Source organism: Centroberyx gerrardi, chromosome 4 (assembly GCF_048128805.1).
Source record: "Centroberyx gerrardi isolate f3 chromosome 4, fCenGer3.hap1.cur.20231027, whole genome shotgun sequence".
NCBI lineage: Eukaryota > Metazoa > Chordata > Actinopteri > Beryciformes > Berycidae > Centroberyx > Centroberyx gerrardi.
In genome coordinates this window covers 170001-195000 of record NC_136000.1, presented here as the reverse complement: position 1 = coordinate 195000, position 25000 = coordinate 170001, and the positions used below count along the sequence as shown (strand labels likewise).

At 43.7% G+C, this 25000-nt stretch overlaps 1 protein-coding gene across 1 annotated transcript in view; it reads right to left on the bottom strand.

The window, feature by feature from the left end:
- Positions 1-13150, bottom strand: part of LOC139916560 (integrin alpha-11-like) — a 50435-nt gene extending 37285 nt beyond the window's left edge. The window contains exons 1-2 of the mRNA XM_078283014.1: positions 13087-13150; positions 5395-5506 (exon numbers count right to left, since the gene is read on the bottom strand). Of these exons, the coding sequence (XP_078139140.1) occupies positions 5395-5506; positions 13087-13135 (161 nt within the window). The 5' untranslated portion in view covers positions 13136-13150. The remainder of the gene's footprint in view (positions 1-5394; positions 5507-13086) is intronic.
- Positions 13151-25000: the final 11850 nt, after the last annotated feature.

Genomic DNA, 25000 nt, shown 5'->3' with positions numbered 1-25000 from the left:
TGCATGATGCTGCCTAAGAGATTTGTGATGCAACTGCAATGCCTCAATATTCAGGGTATTGTGACCTCTGACCTTTGACCTCCTTACTATTGGTAATGTTGGTGGAATTGAGGCTTATTTTACTGTTGACCTCTCTCTGGATAAGACAGTCAGAATTGACTAGAATGTAAAACTGTAACATAATGTATAATGTCTGGAGTTTGGATCTGGCGCGGTGTCCTGGGATTTGGTGCATGTTATCTTTCTCTAGTGTAAACTATCCATTAAAGTAGAAACAACATTTCCCATCTCTCTGTGCTGATAATTATCAAAAAATCCCAAAACATAAACACCAAAGTGTTAGACCCATCAGTAACAGCATGCGGCCTGCAGCGGTCGGTGCAGGCTGCAGCTGCTGCAGCGATCAGCGTGTCGAGTTAAACACAGATCCAGATCCAGGCTGCTGCAGGTTGTTAGTGTTTAACGCAGTAAACCACATGTGGTTTGGACGGCGGTTCTGGGAAGAAGGCTGAGTCACAGACCAGAGGAGATGCCATAGTAGAGCAAAAACCCTCAATCTGCTAATACAGCTGCCATCCACATCAAACACAAACCACATCCAGAACATCAGCAGACAGACTGAGATCCTGCAGACTGAGGTCACATCCTGCAGTCCGAGGTCACGTCCTGCAGTCCGAGGTCACAGTCTGAGGTCACGTCCTGCAGTCCGAGGTCACAGTCTGAGGTCACGTCCTGCAGTCTGAGGTCACAGTCTGAGGTCACGTCCTGCAGTCCGAGGTCACAGTCTGAGGTCACGTCCTGCAGTCTGAGGTCACAGTCTGAGGTCACGTCCTGCAGACTGAAGTCACATCCTGCAGTCCGAGGTCACGTCCTGCAGTCTGAGGTCACAGTCTGAGGTCACGTCCTGCAGACTGAGGTCACAGTCTGAGGTCACGTCCTGCAGTCTGAGGTCACGTCCTGCAGTCTGAGGTCACAGTCTGAGGTCACGTCCTGCAGACTGAGGTCACATCCTGCAGTCCGAGGTCACGTCCTGCAGTCCGAGGTCACAGTCTGAGGTCACGTCCTGCAGTCTGAGGTCACAGTCTGAGGTCACGTCCTGCAGTCCGAGGTCACAGTCTGAGGTCACGTCCTGCAGTCTGAGGTCACAGTCTGAGGTCACAGTCTGAGGTCACAGTCTGAGGTCACGTCCTGCAGACTGAAGTCACATCCTGCAGTCCGAGGTCACGTCCTGCAGTCTGAGGTCACAGTCTGAGGTCACGTCCTGCAGTCTGAGGTCACAGTCTGAGGTCACGTCCTGCAGTCTGAGGTCACAGTCTGAGGTCACGTCCTGCAGTCTGAGGTCACGTCCTGCAGTCTGAGGTCACAGTCTGAGGTCACGTCCTGCAGTCTGAGGTCACGTCCTGCAGTCTGAGGTCACAGTCTGAGGTCACGTCCTACAGTCTGAGGTCACAGTCTGAGGTCACGTCCTGCAGTCTGAGGTCACGTCCTGCAGTCTGAGGTCACGTCCTGCAGTCTGAGGTCACAGTCTGAGGTCACGTCCTGCAGTCTGAGGTCACGTCCTGCAGTCTGAGGTCACAGTCTGAGGTCACGTCCTACAGTCTGAGGTCACAGTCTGAGGTCACGTCCTGCAGTCTGAGACCGGAGAGCTTCTGTTCAGATTCAAGTCTTACTGTAAAGGAGAAACTCTCTCTGATCCTCTTCCTGTCAGATCTGAGATGTAATTCACTTTTTTCATGTTCTCACTTTCCCTCAACCTCGTCCACTTCTACTGCAGTTAGTGAGTGCCTATGTTTCCCAGAATGCCTTTCAGCAAACCCCAACAGAACAGACATGAACTTGTTCCTTTCAGCTGTGGGTTATAGGTGGAGAGAGAGAGAGAGAGAGAGAGAGAGAGAGAGAGAGAGAGGAAAGAGTAGAAGTAGAAAGTAGAAAAAATGACTCAAAACAGAAGTTCATCACATCAGTCACAGCGACAGACTGTTTGGTGATAAATTAACTTCATGCTGCTTTCAAGCTGCTGTCAGAAATATCAGAATTAGAGTCGAGAACACATGAACGATACAAACTGTTCTCTACAGAACGGTTCTCTACAGAACGGTTCTCTACAGTAAGGTTCTCTACAGAACGGTTCTCTACAGAACTGTTCTCTACAGTAAGGTTCTCTACAGAACGGTTCTCTACAGTAAGGTTCTCTACAGAACGGTTCTCTACAGAACGGTTCTCTACAGTAAGGTTCTCTACAGAACGGTTCTCTACAGAACAGTTCTCTACAGTAAGGTTCTCTACAGAACGGTTCTCTACAGTAAGGTTCTCTACAGAACGGTTCTCTACAGAACAGTTCTCTACAGCACCATAAAGGGTTCTGCTGTGGTAGAAACCCTTTTTGTTCAGTGTGAGGAGAAAAACATCAAACCCACAAGCAGACAAACATAATCCATCACACACACACACACACACACACACACACAGATCCCAGCATGAGGCTCGGCAGTGTAAACGCCGGTGGTTTGACCTCGGGTTTGACTGAGGTTAAAGGTTAAAGGTTAACGCAGGTCAACTGGTCTGACCTCTGACCAACAACAATGTCTCGTTGATAAAAATGTTTAAAAAGCTTTTTAAACATTTTTCACGTGTGCTGTGCATTAGCCAATAGATAGAAGAACAGAGGAATGCCTTCGATTTATTTGTTCTGCTGAAACTCTGCAGCTTTCCATTCACTGAAGACAAAACAGAGATTCTCTCTTAAAGTAGACAGACATATACACACATGTATATATACAACATATGACATACATATGTATATATACAGTATATACATATATACAGTCTATATATATATACAGTATATACAGTATATACTGTATATTTCTATATGTCTGGCGGATGTTGGCCTTTCCATATCCATATGATAAAGCAGACAGAAGAAGAAGAAGAAGAAGAAGAGCCAGGAAGAGGGAGAGGGAGATTTTGTGGATTTATTCCACTGATGTAAGTCTGTCTGGAGAGGAACAGCAGCCAAACACCTGAACTGAAAATGTCACCAGGCTGCAGAGAAAAACAACTTTACCGAATAACAATGTCAGCCCCCTCTCCCACACACTCACACACACACACACACACACACATACTCACACACAGTGGGAGGCTGGGGAGTAACAGACCACATCACATAGTTTCCAGGTCGCCACTCTGCCTCGGGTCGCAGGAGAAACACAAATACTTTCCAGTTATTTACCTGCGACTTCAAAGAGCCAGAGATTCAGTAATGTGGAGGAGAAGAAGAATCCATCAAGACTTCCAGGACGAACAGCAGGAGGACGTTACGTCTCACCTGGACTCCTAACTCCAGTTAACTGTTGTGTTTGCTGTTCTGTTGTCCAAACTCATTTTATAGACTTGGTTTTATGTAATGAACTTTTATTAATTGTCTCTGTCATCCTTTGATGGTTTACTGTTACATTTCTTTAATTGCTTTTCCTGTCAATTGTTTCTATTAGTTTATTTTTACTCCTCTGGAAAGACTGGAACTGTGCTTTGAAAGGTGTTATATTAAAAAATTATCATTATTATTATCATTATGTATCTTGTGCTTGTGTATGCTGCTATTGAAATGAGGAGAGATGAAATGATGTGAGATGAGATGAGATGAGATAAAAACATATTTACTTGACATATTACATCTGGGAAACTCAGATGAAACCACAGCAGAAAAGATAAACTTCATTTCATCTCTCATCTCATCTGATCTCACTTTTCCTCATCCTATTTCATCTCATTTCATTTAAATTCATGTCAATTCATCTTGTCTCTTCTAAACTAATCTTACCTCACATCATCTCATCTCATCTCACCTTCCTTTGTCTTGTTTCTTCTCATCTCACCTCATCTCATCTCACTTCATCTCATCTCACCTTCCTTTGTCTTGTTTCTTCTCATCTTATCTCAACTCACTTCATCTCACCTCATCTCATCTCACTTCATCTCATCTTACCTTGCTTTGTCTTGTTTCTTCTCATCTCATCTCACCTCACTTCACCTCATCTCACTTCATTTCATTTCACCTCAGCTCATCTAAGTTTATCTCACTTCATCTCACGTCACCTCTCATCTCATCTCACTTCACCTCCTATCATCTCACTTCACCTCATCTCATCTCACTTTACCTCATCTCATCTCATCTCATTTCAACTCATCCCATCTCATCTCAGTGCAGCCCATCAGCAGCAGCTGGAGGTTTAAATATTTAAGTCTTGCTGCTGGTATTTGAGGGACTGACAGCAGGTTGGAAGCATAAAGATGAAGGATGAGAGACCAGACAAACACACACACACACACACACACACACACACACACACACACAGCAGACAGGTGAAGTGCCAAGTTGAAGTAGCATAGTAACGTGTGTGTGTGTGTGTGTGTGTGTGTATACTTTGTATAATTAATCTATAGTGTCATTATTTTCTGAGTAGAAGCGATGACTCCATAGCATCAAATCTACATTATGAAAACCTAATTTATAGTAGAGAGGAATATAAATAAGGTCCAGCCGTTCTGCAGATACGTTCCACTTATCAGACGCAGCGATGGAAAATGTGTTTTGCGTTATGAAATCTGACATCCGACATGATTCACCGACTCCCAGCACAGGAACGACAGAAAAGTTTCCTGGAAAAGTTTCCTCAAAGTTTTTCAACTCACTTTCCCAGGCAGGAAACTTGACCAGAGAGTCCAGTAAATCCTAAAATTCAACTGCCACTTTCATATTCAAGTAGATGTTTAGAATAGGACTCCAGAATAGAATAGAATAGAATAGAATAGGACTCCAGATGATGGTGTTCACCTGTAGTTGACAAACCTTCCAGATACTGCTGGAATTTGAAACTGGCTGATGGTAATTTACCAAACGACACTTTCCAACAGAATTGTGGATGTTTGTAAATTTAATGATTTAGCTGAAGCGCTCATCCAGGGTGATCTTATTCAACATGGTGGCCATTTTGAACGCTTGAATGCTCTGTTGTGAACCAAGATTCACATCTTATAAACATCAGGAATCACAGATTCCCCACTGAAGAACATTTCAAATTAATATCTAAAGAATCCAAAAGGACATGGTTCACATTTTAATATATTTGGCCCACGAAAGCTACCAGACTCTCAACCATAGACTGTAAATAAGAGCTGCAGCCTCAGCAGCTAGCTACTAGCTAACTAACTAGTAAGCTAACCAACTTCCTGCTAAATTCAGGCAGTTGATGATGATGTTGTTCCTGAGACTGCTGCTAATCTACTACAGACTGGTTTCTATAGATGACAGACCAGTACAGACTGGTTTCTACAGACCAGTCCAGACTGGTTTCTGGATGACTGCGTGTAAGTGAACTGGATTCTCACCACTGCCGGCCTCCTGCCTCATGTTGCTGGACTGTGTATCCAAACTGGGTTTCTTTAGAACCGGAGAACAGCTTGAAGTTTTTAGTGTTGAAGTTGAAGCAGAGCTGAAGATCTGAAACAGAAGATGGAGGTTAGCTTCAGTCTGAACACTGTAAACCCTAAACCTAATCCTAAACCTAAACCTAAACCTAACCTAACCTAACCTAACCTAACCTAACCTAACCTAACAGCTTTAACCCTTTATTTATCACTTATATTCACTGAGCACCGCCTGCTTCACATTCACACTGGGAGCTACCCAGTCCAACCAGTCCAACCAATCCATCCAGTCCAACCAATCCATCCAATCCAACCAGTCCATCCAGTCCAACCAATCCAACCAGTCCATCCAGTCCAACCAATCTATCTAGTCCAACCAGTCCAACCAATCCAAACAATCCATCCAGTCCAACCAGTCCAACCACTCCATCCAATCCAACCAGTCCAACCAATCCAAACAATCCATCCAGTCCAACCAGTCCAACCACTCCAACCATCCAACCAGTCCAACCAATCCAACCAGTCCATCCAGTCCAACCAATCTATCCAGTCCAACCAGTCCAACCACTCCAACCATCCAGCCAGTCCAACCAATCCATCCAATCCAACCAGTCCAACCAGTCCAACCAACCTATCCAGTCCAACCAGTCCAACCACTCCAGCCATCCAACCAGTCCAACCAATCCAAACAATCCATCCAGTCCAACCAATCCATCCAATCCAACCAGTCCATCCAGTCCAACCAATCCAACCAGTCCATCCAGTCCAACCAACCTATCCAGTCCAACCAGTCCAACCACTCCAGCCATCCAACCAGTCCAACCAATCCAAACAATCCATCCAGTCCAACCAGTCCAACCACTCCAACCATCCAACCAGTCCAACCAATCCAACCAGTCCATCCAGTCCAACCAATCTATCCAGTCCATCCAGTCCAACCAATCTATCCAGTCCAACTAGTCCAACCACTCCAACCATCCAACCAGTCCAACCAATCCATCCAATCCAACCAGTCCAACCAGTCCAACCAATCTATCCAGTCCAACCAGTCCAACCACTCCAACCATCCAACCAGTCCAACCAATCCATCCAATCCAACCAGTCCAACCAATCCATCCAATCCAACCAGTCCAACCAATCCAACCAGTCCATCCAGTCCAACCAGTCCAACCACTCCAACCAGTCCAACCAATCCATGAATACTGCAGTGCCAACTAGAGGCTGTTCTCTCTGGGGAAAGCAAGCAGCTTGAAACACTAATAATGTTAATAATGTTAATAATGTTAATAATGTTAATAATGTTCCAGCAGCTCCAGTGGAGAGCTCCAGTAGTTAGTTGTGTTTCTCTTCTTGGTGGATAACCGGCCAAGCGTAGACGAGGTGACGTCACCTCCAGATGTTTCCAGCAGCTACAATGGATGATATGAGAAAATGTTTCAGGATGTAAAACATCAGCGGTAAACGTCAGGTTTTGGTGTCAGTCCCTCAGAATCAAAGAGCAAGGGCTTCTTTCTAGAGCCGCCATTTTGCACCGAGAGACGTTCAACAATCATACAGGGAGAAATCCATCGTAGAAGAGGAGAGAGACCAGTTTCTCCACCACAGGAGCAGGAGAGAGACCAGAATGCACTGCAGGAGCAGGAGAGAGACCAGAATGCACTGCAGCAGCAGAAGAGAGACCAGAATGCATTGCAGCAGAGAGACAGGTTGGGTTTGAGGAAGAGGAGACGCTCACTTTTTATAGACTGGAAAAACGAACTTCCTCTTTCTCCCTCCTCCTCCTCCTCCTCCTCTTCTTCTTCCTCCTCCTCCTTCTCCTCCTCTTCCTCTTCTCCTTCTTCCTCCTCCTCCTCCTCCTCTGGTTTCAGTTAAACTCTTTATCTGGAAGCTGACAGGACGAAGGAGGACTGGAAAACTTTTTTAGCTGCCAAGTCTGACAGAAATTAGATAATAAAAAATAAAAATGATGAAAATGATGTCACTTTGTGCGTTTCAACTATTTTCCTCGACAGGAAACGTCAGGAGGGAAGAGATGATGTCATCCTTTCAGTCCAAGAGGTGAAATCAGACTCGGCCTGCAGCCTCCAAATTATTCATAATGAGAATAATAAATCATGAAGAAGAAAAACCAAGACACTCTTCTTCTATCAAAAAATCCAAAATGATTTTAATAGGGCATTGGCATACCAAGGAAATCCAAAAACATATTGTAATAGAAGAAGAGTCTTGGTTTCACTCCTTTTCCTCTGAATTAAGAATTAAAAACTTTATTTGTAGCTTTTCAAACACAATGTGCTTTACAGAGCATAAAGACATAGATGACATAGAAATTACATAAAGTAGTGTAATAAAATACAAATATTCATAATAAATTGAATTAATTAATTAATAATTTATATAATTGGAATTTATATAGAATGTATGTAATTTTAAATTAATGTAATTAATTAAAAGTAATTAATAGGATTTAAACAGCATCACAACAGTCAGTCTGTTCTGATGTGGAACTGTCTGTTCAGACTGAGCAGATGATGAACCAATCAGCTTCAGTCTGTTCCATGATGAACCAATCAGCTTCAGTCTGTTCCACCAAGAAACTCAACAAGCTTCGTCTCCGTCAACAGCCAATCACATTTCAGCCTCCTTGTTTCCCTCCTGCTGTGATTCAGTTTGATGAACCTCAGTTCAAAACAGAGAAGTTGATTCCACCGTTCAAAGCTTCAGTTTTCTACAACTTCTGTCTGAAAGACGACAGGAAGAAACGACTCAGAAACGAAGATGGAGAACAGCTGATCCATCTGAAGGTCTGAAGGAGTTTTATTCAGTTTTCTGAAACAGCAGCGGCTCGAAGGATCGCACTCTGTCTGTCTGTCTGTCTGTCTGCCTGTCTGTCTGTCTGTCTGTCTCTCTGTCTGCCTGTCTCTCTGTCTCTCTGTCTGTCTGTCTGTCTGTCTGTCTGCCTGTCTGTCTCTCTGTCTGTCTGTCTGCCTGTCTGTCTGTCTGTCTGTCTGTCTCTCTGCCTGTCTGTCTGTCTGTCTGTCTGTCTGTCTGCCTGTCTGTCTGCCTGTCTGTCTGTCTCTCTGTCTCTCTGCCTGTCTGCCTGTCTGCCTGTCTGCCTGTCTGTCTCTCTGTCTCTCTGTCTCTCTGCCTGTCTGTCTGTCTCTCTGCCTGTCTGCCTGTCTGCCTGTCTGTCTGTCTGCCTGTCTGTCTGTCTGTCGGTGAAAGTGCGTTGCAGGGAGTTAGACTGCAGAGTTTCTGGCCCCGCCCACACAGCATCTGGTCTTTGAGCAGAACGGAGCAGAGAAGTTACAGAGAACCCAGAGAGTCTGCTGCTGAGGCTATAAAGGAACAAATTAGATCATGATTATATCATGAGTCTAGGAGGAGAGAAAGAGGTGATACATATATTTTCCTTCGATTCAGTAGATAGACAGAGACAGAGAGAGAGAGAGAGAGAGAGAGAGAGAGAGAGAGAGCTGCATCTGGAGGTGTGAACCTGAATGATTTAACTGGAAAAATGATGTATCAGCTGATGGTAAAGATGGTAAACAAAGCCAAGCTGACGGGGCGTGTGATACAGGGAGGTCTCACCTGGGTCTGAGTTCTGAGGTGAGAGCGCTATATAAACCACTGTTGACTAAAAAAAATGGGAGATTTACAGTGGAGGGTTTTGTATGGTGTCCTGTTCCTGTTTTCAGAGAGGCTCTCTGATGAGTTTGGAGAGGTTTTCTCCAAACAGAGTTTCATCCTGGGTTACAAATACTCAAGGAAGGTTTGCGAAATGTTTCTGCTGGGCCAAGCTAAGATGGCCGTTTACATCAGCAGGAAGAACAAGATAAATGACTCTTTGGACGTTGATGCTGTCACCATACTGATCAAAATGATAACAAGCTGACTAAAAATTGATTATAATTATTACAGGATGATGAATGATCTGGACTGTTTTGTTTCTGTGTGGTGTTATAAAAATGTTTTGTGCTCCATTGATGAGGGGGAGCTCTGTTTAGCTCTCTGTTCTCTCTCTCTCTCTCTCTCTCTCTCTCTCTCTCTCTGTCTCTCTCTCTCTCTCTCTCTCCCTCTCTGTCTCTCTCTGTCTCTCTCTGTCTCTCTCTCTCTCTCTCTCTCTCTCTCCCAGCTGTGTAAATGAGCAGAGAGTTTGTCTCTCAGACGCTCTGCCAGCGGAGACAGAGACGAGTTTGGGTAATAAAACAGTCCAGCAGAGAGGATGATGGGTAAACTGTCTGCCTGGAGGTTTTGTTTGTTTGTTCGTGGCTCGGAGGAATCTGCTTCTGTCCGATCAGAGAGGAGGAGGAGGTCGATTTATCGGAGCTGGAGGAGAGAGAGAGACTTGATCCAGATCCAGAGACACGAGATCCAGATCCAAGTCAGACAGAAAGTCCGTCTGCTCTCTGATGATGATCCTGGCGCTGATAAAACCTTTTTCACATTTTTCACACTGCCAAGGCTTTGTGACTTCTTTCATTTTTTTGTTTTCATAGTTAGATGAATTTTCCAGATGTATCTTAGCTGCTTGCATAATCAAAAACAGATTAAGATCCAGCGGCAGCTACTGCAGGAACGGACAGGATCTTCTGTTCTAAGTGAAACAAAGTCAGTTCTGTTTGTGCTAAATCTCTGGTTTCAGATCAGACACAGAAAGAGCGTAATCAGGTCAAAGATGGGAGTGATTTAGCTAACAGTCCTGTGATGCAGCTCGCAGCCAAACTCTCCGTCTCTGTCGTTTCCTGCAGCCGGCGGACAGACGGCTCTGCTGGCTCCGCATCACTGAGCCTGATGCTAACGCTAACGCTAACGCTAACGCTAACACGGCCAGATAACCCTCAGAGGTCACAGGTCACGACCCTATCAGTCTGTTAAGTGTCACAGTCTGTCTGCTGTGGTTTGGTTTGGTTTGGTTTGGTGAAGGAAGTTCCAACATGAGCCAAACTCTATTCAAAAATGTGTCTGTTTGATGTGGATTTGCTTATCAACAAAGGTACAAACATAAAATACGACTGAAGACCTTCTGATCTGTCAGGAGTCACTCTTCCATTCAGCAGGAATATCATCCACCAACGCATTTCAATAAAACTCATAGAATTGTATTGTGTTGCTTAACAGTGTATTTTGGTGGAAGAAGGTTGTGAATAACAAGTGATCCATTGAAATTGTATTGAATTAAATTGCTTGGTGTATTATATATTTGTCGAATTGAAGAGTGTCTCCTAACGGTTCAGTAAAGGTCTTGAGTCGTATGATGTGCTGAATGTTCCTCTGTCAATGACCAAAGACACATTCAACTACAGTTTTTTGAATGAAGTTTGGTGTGTCGTATTCAACATTCAAGAGAGAATGGCACATGTTACTCTAGTTTCTTTATGCATCACAGTTGTAGTTCGTTGCTACAGAAAATAAACTCTGTGTCAGCGTCATGCGTCTGTTCTGATGAAGTGGAGCCGCGATGCCATGCCAGCAGGACTTGGCCAAGTAGTATTTCTAATACTTTTTATGATTTGTTTCATGCTCCCTGAGTGCCACATGGGTGGAGTTTAATACATGAGACAATTCAGTGAGATCCAGAAAGTTTAGTTTAGTTTCACAGGAAAGTATCTGAAAGTCAGTTTAGTAAACTTTTCTGTGACTGAAAACTTTCCTGACTCTATCTGTGTCCTGATGCTAACTCCACCCATCTGGCACATCAAGCAGGATAAAACAGTTACTACGAAATACTATTTGACCCAGTTGTGCCCAGACGCTTGTGTGTTTTAGGCAGGAATGAGGCAGGTAGAAACTGATATCACTATCCAGAACCATTCAGAACTATCCAGAACCGTCCAGAACCACCCAGAACTATCCAGAACTATCCAGAACTATCCAGAACCATCCAGAACTGTCCAGAACTATCCAGAACCATTCAGAACTATCCAGAACCGCCCAGAACCATCCAGAACCATTCAGAACTATCCAGAACCGCCCAGAACCATCCAGAACCATTCAGAACTATCCAGAACCGCCCAGAACCACCCAGAACTATCCAGAACTATCCAGAACCATTCAGAACTATCCAGAACCGCCCAGAACCATCCAGAACCATTCAGAACTATCCAGAACCGCCCAGAACCACCCAGAACTATCCAGAACTATCCAGAACCATTCAGAACTATCCAGAACCGCCCAGAACCATCCAGAACCATTCAGAACTATCCAGAACCGCCCAGAACCATCCAGAACCATTCAGAACTATCCAGAACCGCCCAGAACTATCCAGAACCATTCAGAACTATCCAGAACCGCCCAGAACCATCCAGAACCATTCAGAACTATCCAGAACTATCCAGATCCATCCAGAACTATCCAGATCCATCCCAAACCATCCAGAACCTCCAGAGAACCCTCCAGAACCATCCAGTCGCACCGCTTCTCCCCAAATTGAATTCAGGAAGCGCCGGGCCTCAGTGGAAATGGGATTTCATCAGTTGAAGAGGAAACTGCTCACTTTTTGCAAATCTGAAGATGTTAACTACAAAATAAATAAAATTCATGATACAAAAGGTGTTTCTGTTTGTTTCAACATATAAAATTACATTCTGACAGGATGAGAGGATGTTTTTTTTTCCATTCACCTGTGGTTCCTCTGCTTAAAGAGGTAATCAGTAGGTTTTTCCTGCCCAATATCACACAATGACCATAATAAATCTGTGGGGTTGAAAGGATTATTGATCAATACCAATAACTTAATGATTACTTTGCCAGCTGATGAGATTTCTGCCTTTCAGTCAGTTTGCAGCTCTTCTCTGTTCTGTTAAGGTTAGAAAGGTTTAGAAAGGCTTTTAGCAAACCCATTTGTTCTGTCACTAAGTGCTTTCCAGAGAAAAACACACACACACACACACCAGATTTCAGATGTACAGTTCACTCTCAGAAACCTAAAGCGGTTCCACAGCTTGTTGCTTGTCTCTGGTTTAAATACTGAAGCCTTGTCAGCTGTTCCTCTAAAGAACAGTTCTGTTCCCCAAGTGACAAAAAGAACTGTGATGATCTGGTACAAACTTCATGAAGATCTATATAAGATAAGATCAAATAAGACAAGATAAGACAAGACAACATAATATAGGACAAGACAAGGCAAGACAAGACAAGATAAGACAAGACAAGACAAGACAAGATAAGACAAGACAATGAAAATGACATTCAAAATGAATAAATAAATATATATATATATACTAAAATACCTTTTACTGTCAGAAATATCATGTTACATATGTTAAATATGTTAAATATTATGCTAGATATCATGTTAAACCTTTGAAGTTACCTTGAGGTCAGATATGGATCTGTAACTTTACTCTGTTTCTCAGTGTGAGATCAGAACTATACTGTCTGTACTGTAATCAATAAGTTACCATTGCAACAGGTAGGATCCAATAACCAAATCAACTCTAATCAAGAGGCTTAAAACTCACAACTAGTCAACAATCAAGCTCCAGCACCTGTCTCACACACACACACACACACACACACACACACACACACACTTACTCAGTCTCTTGCTCACACACTCTCTCACACACTCTCTCATTCTCTCTCTTACTCGCCCATTCAACCACATGCTCTCTCTCTCTCCCTCTCTCTCTCTCTCTCTCTCTCTCTCACCTGGCAGGAGGCTGCAGGTCCACAGCAGCAGAAGGTGATAGTAATCCATGTGTGTGTGAGTGTGTGAGAGAGAGACAGAGTGAGTGTGTGTGTGTGAGAGAGAGAGACAGAGTGAGTGTGTGTGTGTGTGTGTGTGTGTGTCGGTGGGTTGATTCTTAACTCTGCTGCTGCTGAGTGTGTGGAGGACAGAGTGAGAGAGAGAGAGAGAGAGAGAGAGGAGGAGGAGGAGGAGCACAGTAAACACACCTCCTCCTCCTCCTCCTCCTCCTCCTCCTCCTCCTCCTCCTCCTCTCTGATCTGTCTGTAACACTCTGGCTCAGACTGAGGGTAGAAGGGTTAGAATGCCAGCTGGAAATCAAAAATGCTGGAGAGAAAAACCCTTATAAAAGTACCAAAAAGGAAATAATGGCAAGGTATGTAGGGTATGGGGGGGACAGGGTATGGGGGGACAGAGTATGGGGGGACAGGGTATGGGGGCAGGGTATTGGGGGACAGGGTATGGGAGGGGCAGGGTATGGGGGGACAGAGTATGGGGGGACAGGGTATGGGGCAGGGTATTGGGGGACAGGGTATGGGAGGGGCAGGGTATGGGGGGACAGAGTATGGGGGGACAGGGTATGGGGGCAGGGTATGGGGGGGACAGGGTATGGGGGGACAGAGTATGGGGGGACAGGGTATGGGGGCAGGGTATTGGGGGACAGGGTATGGGAGGGGCAGGGTATGGGAGGGGCAGGGTATGGAGGACAGGGTATGGGGGGACAGAGTATGGGGAACAGGGTATGGGGGCAGGGTATGGGGGGCAGGGTATCAGGGGACAGGGTATGGGGGGACAGAGTATGAGGGACAGGGTATCGGGGACAGGGTATGGGGACAGGGTATGGGGGGGCAGGGTATCAGGGGACAGGGTATGGGGGACAGAGTATGGGGGACAGGGTATGGGGGGACAGGGTATGGGGGCAGCGTAGGGGGGGCAGGGTATCAGGGGACAGGGTATGGGGGGACAGAGTATGGGGGCAGGGTATGGGGGGCAGGGTATCAGGGGACAGGGTATGGGGGACAGAGTATGGGGGACAGGGTATCGGGGGACAGGGTATGGGGGCAGCGTATGGGGGGCAGGGTATCAGGGGACAGGGTATGGGGGACAGGGTATGGGGGCAGGGTATGGGGGCAGGGTATGGGGGGCAGGGTATGGGGGGCAGGGTATGGGGGCAGGGTATGGGGGGCAGGGTATGGGGGCAGGGTATGGGGGGCAGGGTATGGGGGGACAGAGTATGGGGGACAGGGTATCGGGGACAGGGTATGGGGGGCAGGGTATGGGGGGACAGGGTATGGGGGGCAGGGTATGGGGGCAGGGTATGGGGGGCAGGGTATGGGGGGACAGAGTATGGGGGACAGGGTATGGGGACAGGGTATGGGGGGACAGGGTATGGGGGCAGCGTGGGGGGGCAGGGTATCAGGGGACAGGGTATGGGGGGACAGAGTATGGGGGCAGGGTATGGGGGGCAGGGTATCAGGGGACAGGGTATGGGGGACAGAGTATGGGGGACAGGGTATCGGGGGACAGGGTATGGGGGCAGCGTATGGGGGGCAGGGTATCAGGGGACAGGGTATGGGGGGCAGGGTATGGGGGCAGGGTATGGGGGGCAGGGTATGGGGGGCAGGGTATGGGGGGCAGGGTATGGGGGGACAGAGTATGGGGGGTGACACACACACACACACACACACACCCTCTAATGCTGGTCAGTGTGAACCTTTCCTGTTTTAAATGGCTCCTTTAATGTCCTGATTGGTCCAGAAACAGGAAATGCTTCCATTTGATCATGTGACCTCACACACAGTGCTGAAGATGATTGGAGGAAATTCAGAACAGATGTAGAGATCTGTCCAATGATCAGACAAACACACACACACACACTCACACACACACACACACACACTCACACACAGCTCATATTTGATTTCCTTCCCCATCTCTTCTCTGTCATCATGATCATCTGAGTGTATTGTACATATTTGTTCCATCTAATGTCTCGAAACTGTGACCTCTGACCCCTGACCTCCTTACCACACACACACACACACACACACACACACACACACACACCCTCCCCGTCAGTAAAAGATAATGCAGTGTGTTTCTGGACGGCAGCAGCATGCTGTCATTCTGTTGGAAATAACAAGTGGAAACTCAGAGTCGAAGCAGCAGTTAAAGTGGAACAGACCTTTAAATCAGACACACACACACACACACACACTCACGCACTCACTCACTCACACACACACACACACACACACACACACACACAGGTGTTAGCTGACCTGTGAAAACTCTCCTGCTTTAACTCTCTGATGGCCCCTGGTTGGCCAACAGCAGCTCCTCTAATTCAGACGAGGTAAACCTGCTGAGTGGAGGCTTTCCAGTTCAGATGCTGCAAACTGCCCTGATTGGATGGATTTCAGTCATTCTGAGTGAGGGAGCCAATCAGGAGCGAGTCCAGCTGTGATGCGTTTCCTGGAGTTAGACTGAAACTGACTGGAGAAAACGATGGAGGACTGAAAATGTAAAAACTTAAAATTTAACCATCAAACAAAACCAGATTTTAACAAAGTCTTCACTAAACCTCTTTGATCATATATGGATATAAATAAAGGAAAGTTTAAATTGCTATAATATGGCTCCTTTAACTCTTTATATAGTTTGTTCAGCTCTCCAGTCACACTGCTCATCTCAAATAACTGTCACTAAAAAACTTTAATTGGAAAATGTGTTTGCATCACTTTTAGGTGATTGCATCATGATTTGGCATCATGACTGATTTTCAGGATCTGAATCTGAGTCACAGCAGATTTTACATTTATATTTTACATACAATTAATAAGTGTTGATTTTTCAATGACAATTATCAGATCGACCTGAGAACAAAACAAGCACAGATCCTGTACAGCACGTGTTCAGTTCTCTGCACTGAAGCACTGCGACACGGTTAAATGACCTAATTACACTAAAGTTATTTAAATACCAAAAGATAATAACGTGACCTACCGTTAAAGTTTGTAAGGCAGCAGAAGATGAGTTACTGTCTGCAAATCCCGTTACTAACTGTGGAATGTTAAGTTTCACTTTTATTTTCAAACCGGAGACTGTGGACTGAGTTCAGTCTGCTGGTCTGCCGTCTGCTTCTCCACATGACAGACAGGATGTGATGTCACATCCTCCATCTGTCTCTGTCAGATCCGGTAGAGTGGAACACAACGTGACGCTGACTTTCTGACGGATGAAGAACAATTTTACGCTACACTTTTAGATCCTGGTTGTTTTACCTATATGTTTTAACAAGGTAAAAGATTTTAGTCATTGGACGTTTGGATCTTAAATTATAAGTAATCTTAAATTGGCTGTCAGCTGGATGTAGCCTACTGGACTGCCTCGACTGCTGCTAGCTTAGCTAGGTTTGTCTTTAGCCTGGTGGCTAGGTGGCAAGGTGGTCGACCTAATTGAACTCATTCCAACTCTCACTGACCTGCATCCCACTGTCAATATGGTTCTAACGCACGTGGGAACGAATGACGTCATGGCTAGAAATTCCAGCAAATTACACGCAGACCTTGAGTCCCTGTGCTGCACAATTGAGAGTCTGGGAAGACTTGTCTCATGTCTGGCCCCATTCCAACTCTTTCCAAAAACTCTGAACGTTTTAGTCGACTCTTCAGTCTCCACCACTGGTTAAAAAACTTCTGTTCTGCTACAGGATATGACTTCATCTCAAACTTTGATTACTTTTGGTCTAATTCAAGCCTGAACAGAGCAGATGGTGTGCACCCTAATAGAAAGGGAGCAAAGCAGTTGACTGATAATTTTATCCAGTCTACAGCTTTTAACTTGTTCTGATATGCACCACGGCAAGACCTGATCCAGACCCTTGTGTCTCCCACTATTGTATCCAGTTCCAACAGTGTGGGTCCTGCCACTGTGTGCTCTGACTCTCAATCACAGTTTCTGAAAAACTCTAGCCATCCTAGGCCTGACTCTGCCACAGTTGACAATTCTCCCTTTTCTGTAAGCTCTTTAAAAATGGCACACCTCAATGTCAGATCCCTTACTAATAAAACTTTCATTGTTAATGATATTATAAGATCTCATAGGCTTGATTGTATTCTCCTTACTGAGACTTGACTTGATGAAACTGGTAGCAAAGAACTGATTGAAGCTTCTCCATCTATTTTTTTATTTTCACACTGTACCAGGCCTAACAAGAAGGGTGGTGGTGTTGCTGCTATTTTTTCAGATATTTTATCATGTAAAAGCGTCTTATTTGGTTCTTACTCTACTTTTAAGTATTTAGCTCTGGTGATCAGATCTGTATATCCCTGTCTAGTGCTCACAGTTTACCGCCCTCCAAGGCTTAGAAAAGGCTTTATATCTGAATTTGGTGAGCTTTTATCTAAAATTACTGTTGAGTATGACTCAATCCTTATCTCTGGTGATTTTAACATTCATATTGATAACACCACTGACCATTTTGCTAACCAGTTTACTGACATGTTATCAACCTTTGAGTTCATACAGCACACTGCCGGGCCTACTCATAATCAGGGTCACACTCTTGACCTGGTTATTTCTAAAGGCCTTGATATAACCCCAAAGTGCACTCTCGATGTTGGGATTTCAGATCACTTTCGTATTTTTTTCAATGTTGCTTGGATGACCAAACATGTACCTGGTTTAAAATTAGTCAAAAGACGCTCCATTTGTGCAGACACATCTGATCGCTAGATATACTAACTCTGTTAGGTGTACCTGGTCACATTCTGATTTTAATTTGTCTTCCTTGTCTTTGTGTGACAATTTGGTCAATAATTTTAATTTTTCAGTGACACAGATTATGGATGACATTGTGCCTATAAAAACTAGGATAATTTCTGGAAAAACAAAAGCACCTTGGAGGAATGTAGAAAGAGTGAAGGCACTAAAAAGAACCTGCCGCAAATCTGAGCGCAAGTGGCGTAAGACCAAATTGCAGGTTGATTATAATATCTATAAGGACCTGCTTAGTAAATATAACAAAGAAATGAAAAAATCTAGACAACATTACTTTTCTTAAATTATTAGTGAAAATTTGAATAATTCTAAGTTTCTGTTTAGTACAATTGATAAACTGGTTAATCCTCTTAGACCAATACCTGCTGAGCTCCAGTCTTCAGAGAAATGTAATGAATTTGCCTCATACTTTAAATATAAAATTTCCAATATTAGGAATAATATTGTGGCTTCCACTGCTGGTGGGTGTGACCCTCTTCTTCCACTCAGTGCCATGTTGCCAACACTCTGTCCAACCTCGCCCTTATTCAACGTAGTGAACTACAAGAAGTGATGCAGCAGCTAAGTTCTGCAACATGTGCTCTTGACCCAATGCCTACTAAGTTGTTCAAAAATGTTTTCAGCTGTTTGGTAGATGATGTCCTTGAGATTGTTAATGCCTCCCTACTCTCTGGAATCTTCCCCACAGGTCTCAAACATGCTATTATAACACCATTGTTGAAAAAGAGTAATCTTGATCCATTTGCTTTTGAGAACTACAGACCAATCTCAAATCTTCCATTCCTGGGAAACATTCTTGAAAAGGTTGTATACCAACAATTACATATGTATCTGTCACATAACAATTTGTTTGATGTTTACCAGTCTGGTATTAGAGTTAACCATAGTACAGAAACTGCCCTGGTCAGAGTTGTTAATGATCTTAAAATTAGCTCAGACAACCATAAAGTTTCTGTTGTGATACTTCTTGACCTCGGTGCAGCCTTCAATACAGTTGACCATACAATTCTTCTTCAGCGCCTTGAACACTGTTTAGGCCTTAGAGGCACAGTTCTTAACTGGCTTTCTTCTTATCTTACTGGAAGATCTTTCTCTGTTTCTATTGGTAACTTTGAATCAGATGAAGTAGGCATTCCATATGGAGTCCCTCAAGGGTCGATTCTTGGTCCACTGCTGTTTAATTTGTATATGCTCCCACTTGGGTCCATCATCCAGCAATACAACATTTCATATCACTCCTATGCTGATGACACACAGTTATACATATCTGTTTCTGCCAACTACCTTAGCCCAGTGAATGACCTCATCCAATGCATTGCTGATATCAAATATTGGATGGCCAAAAAATTTTTACAGCTAAATGATGACAAAACAGAAATTCTTTTAGTAGGTCCCAAGGCTTTAAGGCACCAGATTCACTCTCATCTCCCCTGTCGGTAAAACCTTGTGAGCATGCCAAAAACTTGGGTGTGATTTTGGATGCTGATCTTACCTTCCAGAAGCACATATCTAATATCTCCAAGAATGCCTTTTATCATCTCAGGAATATATCTAAAGTTAGATGCTTCCTGTCACAGTCAGATTCTGAAAAGCTGGTTCATGCTTTTATTTCCAGTAGACTAGATTACTGTAATGCACTTTTTGCTGGACTGACAAAGCAGGTGTTAAATAAACTCCAGCTTATTCAGAATGCTGCAGCCAGAATATTAACTAAAACCAAAAGGTTTGAACACATCACTCCTATTTTAACTTCTCTTCACTGGCTCCCAGTAAAACAAATAATTGATTTTAAAATACTTCTTATTGTTTTTAAATCTGTGAATGGCTTAGCTCCTTCCTACGTCGTTGACATCTTCCTGTCTGGCCAACAACTACCATCCTGTGATACTGTGAAAGTGCTTGGAGTGCTTCCTGATACAGTCGGACTTACAGTGGAACCATCATACTGCTGCCATGGTCAAGAAAGCCAATTCCAAGCTGCATTTTCTGAGGAGGTTAAGGCGGTCTGGTGTTACCACCTCAGACTTAGCAACAATACATACTGGATACGTCCACCCCACACTGGAGTATGCCTCTCCAGTGTGGCATGGAAATCTAACAGAGCTGTCTAAACAGATAGAACACGTCCAAAAACGCGCCTGCCGGATCATTATTGGCAGGGCATATTCCAGTTATCAGGACACACTCCAAACCCTTTCACTACTCACTCTCCAAGACAGAAGAACTACACTGTGTAGGGCAGTGGTCTTCAACCAGGGGTACTGCAGGGGGTCCGCCAATTTTCGTCAAAATAATTTACGTGAAAAATGTAAAAATGTATCTTAGACAAAAATAATAATATTGAGTAAACTCCAAGTATTAATAGACAATACGATACTTTTGACAAAAATGATTTACAAAATGAATGATTCCCATGCAACCACGGTGCGTGATGCAGAGCCTACACGTGACCAACCGCCATTTAAAAAAATTAGCTGGCTTGCTAGCAAGCTAAGTGTTGGCTAAAACACAGTTCGGTGCTAAAATAATTAATAACTAGCCTACTACTAGGTTAATATGTGAAGTAGAATGGATCGCTTTGTAACAGTAACTAGGCCTCGAGCTCGGGATCCTACCGTTACTCCTTCCACCTCGTCCGAGACCACAGGTGATGGGGCTGCCCCAGCAGCACCTGCCCCAGCGGCAGAGGGTAAACGCAAAAGAGAGAAGTCCCGAAAATATTCAGAAACCTACTTAAAGTTTGGATTTACCTTCAAAGAAACCGAAGGGATTGAATTGCCGGTGTGTGTTTGTTCGGCGACGCTCTCAAACGAAAGCATGAAGCCATGAAGAAATTTGGAGAGCTTGCTTTGAAAGCCTCATATCAAGTTGCTCTTCGCATTGCTCAATGTAAAAAACCATATACAATTGCAGAAGATTTGATATTGCCCGCGGCCAGTGATATGTGCAAGACAATGTTTGGGAATGATGAATATGTAAATAAACTGAAGACTATCCCGTTGTCAGACACAACGATTGCTCGGCGAATTGGTGAAATGGCATCTGATGTGGGGGTGCAATTAATCGAGAAACTAAAATTGGCGGAGGCGTTTGCATTACAGTTGGATGAATCTGTGGACATGTCCAAAGACGCACAGCTCTTGGCATTTGTGCGTTTTGTTGACCAAAACAAAATGTGTTTTGTAAGAAGCTTCCTGAACGCACAACAAGTTCTGAAATTTTCAAAGTGATTGATTACTTTTTCAGAGAAAATGACATAATCTGGGCAAAATGTGATGCGATTTGTACTGACGGTGCGCGAGCTATGACTGCTCAAAAAAGTGGACTGATTGCACTTGTCAAAAAAGTCGCCCCACAAGTTCTGTGGACTCATTGCATGTTACACAGAGAATCTCTTGCTGCCAAAGAAATGAGTGCTGAATTTGCTGACGTTATGGACACTGTTGTGAAGGCTGTCAGTTTTATTAAGAAGAGTGCCTTGCAAACGCGTCTCTTTGCTTCTCTCTGCGATGCTACGGGAGAGGAACACAACGCGCTCCTTTACCATTCTGAGGTCAGATGGCTTTCTCGTGGATCAGTATCGGCATGCGTGTTCGAGTTACGCACAGCTATCCACGAGTTTTTAGTTGGTCAAAACCATGTGGAGCTGGCTGCGGATTTCAATGACAGTGGGCCTCATGCAGCAACATTCTCTTAATAATAATAATAATTGATTACATATTTATGTAGCGCTTTTCTAAGTACTCAAAGCGCTTCACATATTGGGGGGGGGGGACTCAACTCAACTCATCCACCACCGGTGTGTAGCACCCACCTGGGTGATGCACGGCAGCCAGTTTGCACCAGAACGCTCACCACACATCAGCTATCTCAGTGGAGAGTAGAGGACTGAAAGAGCCAATTAGGTAACGAGGGATGATTAGGTGGCCATGATGGAAGGAAGGCCTGTTTTGGGGAATTTTGCCAGGGCACCGGGGTTACACCCCTACTCTTGCGATGAGTGCCGATGGGATCTTTATTGACCACAGAGTCAGGACCTCGGTTTAACGTCTCATCCGAAGGACGGTGCTCACTCACAGGACAGAGTCCCTGTCTCTGCCCTGGGGCATTGGGGATATTATTCATGAGACCACAGGGAAGAGCACCTTCTACTAGTCCTCCAACACCACTTCCAGCACCAGGTGGTCTCCCATCCAAGGACTAACCACAGCCAAACCTGCTTAGCTTCCCAGACAAGCTAGCGATGTGATGCAGGAGCTACGGTGTTGGCTCTTAAATTTCTCTTATATTTTCTCTTAATTTTCTGTTAAGAGAAAAAATAAGAGAAGTCAACTCCAGATGCACCAAACGTTCTTAACCATCCAAATCTGCTCTTACCCAGGTGTGCTGAATGATGAATCCCACTTGATCATAAATTGGAGGCGCGTGGCCGATTGTTTGTTATTAGCATAGGTAACGCCCCTAAACACCATATAAGGGCAGGTGTTGTGCCATGTGCAAATACTCTGGCACATGGCCAAGAATTGGAGAGATGCTCTTGGCAATCTGAAACGGCTCAGCAGCCATTCATCCGTCTCATCAAATAGATCTGTGTGATCTCTAAAAACGCGTTCTCTGCGTAAGGCCTGGATGGCCAAAGCATCTAAGAGCAGTATGTAAGCCAATCAGAAGCTGAACGCACGCAATATCATCCAAGGGTTTTTATAGTCTTAATTGGGATCAATGGACCAATAGTATTTCTTTAGCCCACGAATTTAATAATCCAATCATTATAATTACTCTAAAACATATAATAATCTAAATTTGATTATATGATATTCATGCGTTTTTTTATGTTCCTCAAATTTAAAACTTATGTTTCCTTGCGTTGGACAAACAATTTGTGGACTGTGAAAACAAGATTTTTTTTCTTATCTTGGTAAGAGTGCTCTCGACCACTTGTAAAATTTTCTCTTACCTAAGAGAAGAGCAAAAATAAGAAAACATTGGTGAATCCCAGAAATCAACTAACAAAATAAGAACAAATCGTGGATACGAACAAAAATAAGAGAAAATTTGTTCGTATATCGCTTCCTGCATGAGGCCCAATGTCTGGGTCACTAAACTGGCATATCTGGCGGACGTTTTCTCAGAGTTGAACAGACTGAACGGTTCTATGCAGGGCCGCAATACACATGCCATTCAGCTGTATGACAAGATGGAAGGCTTTCTGAAGAAAACAAAAAGATGGAGAGAGCGAATCAGGGGAGGTAACATTTCCATGTTTCCGTCAATGGAGGAGTCGGCTGATTCTGCGGCGCTCTCGCCTGACGTGTAACGTGCAATTGTTGGACACTCGGAGGCACTCGAAAGTCAATTTGAAAAATACTTTTCTGAGGCTGAGTCCTGGAGAAGGGACAAGACATGGATACAGGTTCCATTCAAACACAATGCATCGGACAGCTCAAACTCGACAGCCTCTGAGGAAGATCAGCTGATCGACCTATCCACAGACAGTACGCACAAGAATGTGTTTGAGTCAAGGCCTCTCATCCAGTTCTGGATCTATTGCCAGAAAGCCTTCCACCAGCTGACAGCGAAGGCAATGGTGAGCCGTTTGCCTTTTGCAACAACTTCTCTTTGTGAAAGTGGATTCTCCTCCCTCACCTACCTGAAGAGTAAATACCGTTCAAGACTGCAGCCTGAGGATGATATGATGCTCTGCCTGACGACCTCCATCTCCCCCAGAATAGACCAGCTGTGTGCCGCTCACCAGGTCAGTCATCTCACTGAGGTAGGCCTGTGTGTCATCCTGAAGCTAAAGTTAAGCTAAATGTTTCATTGTAAAAAAAAAAAAAGTATAAGCCTCAATCTATAATAATCATAATAATAATAATAATCATCATCATCATCATCAATGATAATTATGTATAAATGTTTTAGCAACCGTAAGCATAATAACTGTATAAGCCTCAATCTATAATAATCATAATAATAATAATAATAATCATCATCAATAATAATTATGTATAAACGAGATACAACGATAATAACTGAGTATATAAATAGGTTAATAAGGGATTATAAATATGTTATTATAGGCCAGGTTTAAAATGCAACACAGTTTTGTTTTTTTTAATCTAGGGGGTCCCTGCTCTGTTTCTCTATTGACCGAGGGGTCCTTGGGCTGAAAAAGGTTGAAGACCCCTGGTGGAGGGACTTTGCACAGAGCCTTCTGGACTCCTCCTTCAGGAACTGGCTCCCCCCCACCAGAGCCCAAATATCCAACAAACAGACCAGACAAAGCATACAATTACTGATTCCCAAGACGCGCACTGAAAGATACAGGAAGTCACCCATCCCTTTTTTAATAAGACTCTTAAATGATAAACTATAAAATAAGGTCAATTACCATGCTTTTATTTTGACATGTGCATTGTAAATGCTCATGCATTTCAGTTTTCTGGATGTAAAACTGCCATATGAGTGTTAAATAAAAACTTGAACTTGAACTTGAACTTGACATGCTCACTGAATACACACCGGACAGATCCCTCAGATCATCAAATAAAGATCTCCTCACTATACCTAGAATAAACTCTAAATCAGCTTATGGTGCCTTCAGTCATTATGGTCCTACTCTCTGGAATTCTCTACCACATGAACTAAGGTCTGCTACAACAGTGTCTTCTTTTAAAAGCAGACTAAAAACATATCTCTTTTCGCAAGCTTTTAGTTAGGTTTAAAGTGTGTGGTTAACGGGAAAACTTTTATTTTAGAATCAGTATTATTACTATTATTCCCTTTTTAATAATAATAATAATAATAATGCCTTCTTATCTTATTCCTTTTTATTATAATAACTTCTTATCTTATATGTTTTTATCTTTTTTTTATATATTTTCATATATGTAATACTTTCTTATCTTATATGTTCCTATCTTATATGTTTTTGTCATGTATGATCTTTGCCTATTTTTTGCTTTTTATTTTGAAGCACATTGAGTCTACACCTGTCGTATGAAATGTGCTATATAATAATAATAATAATAAACTTGACTTGACTTGACATCAGAGATCCATTTAGATCCATTTAGATCCATTTAGATCCATTTC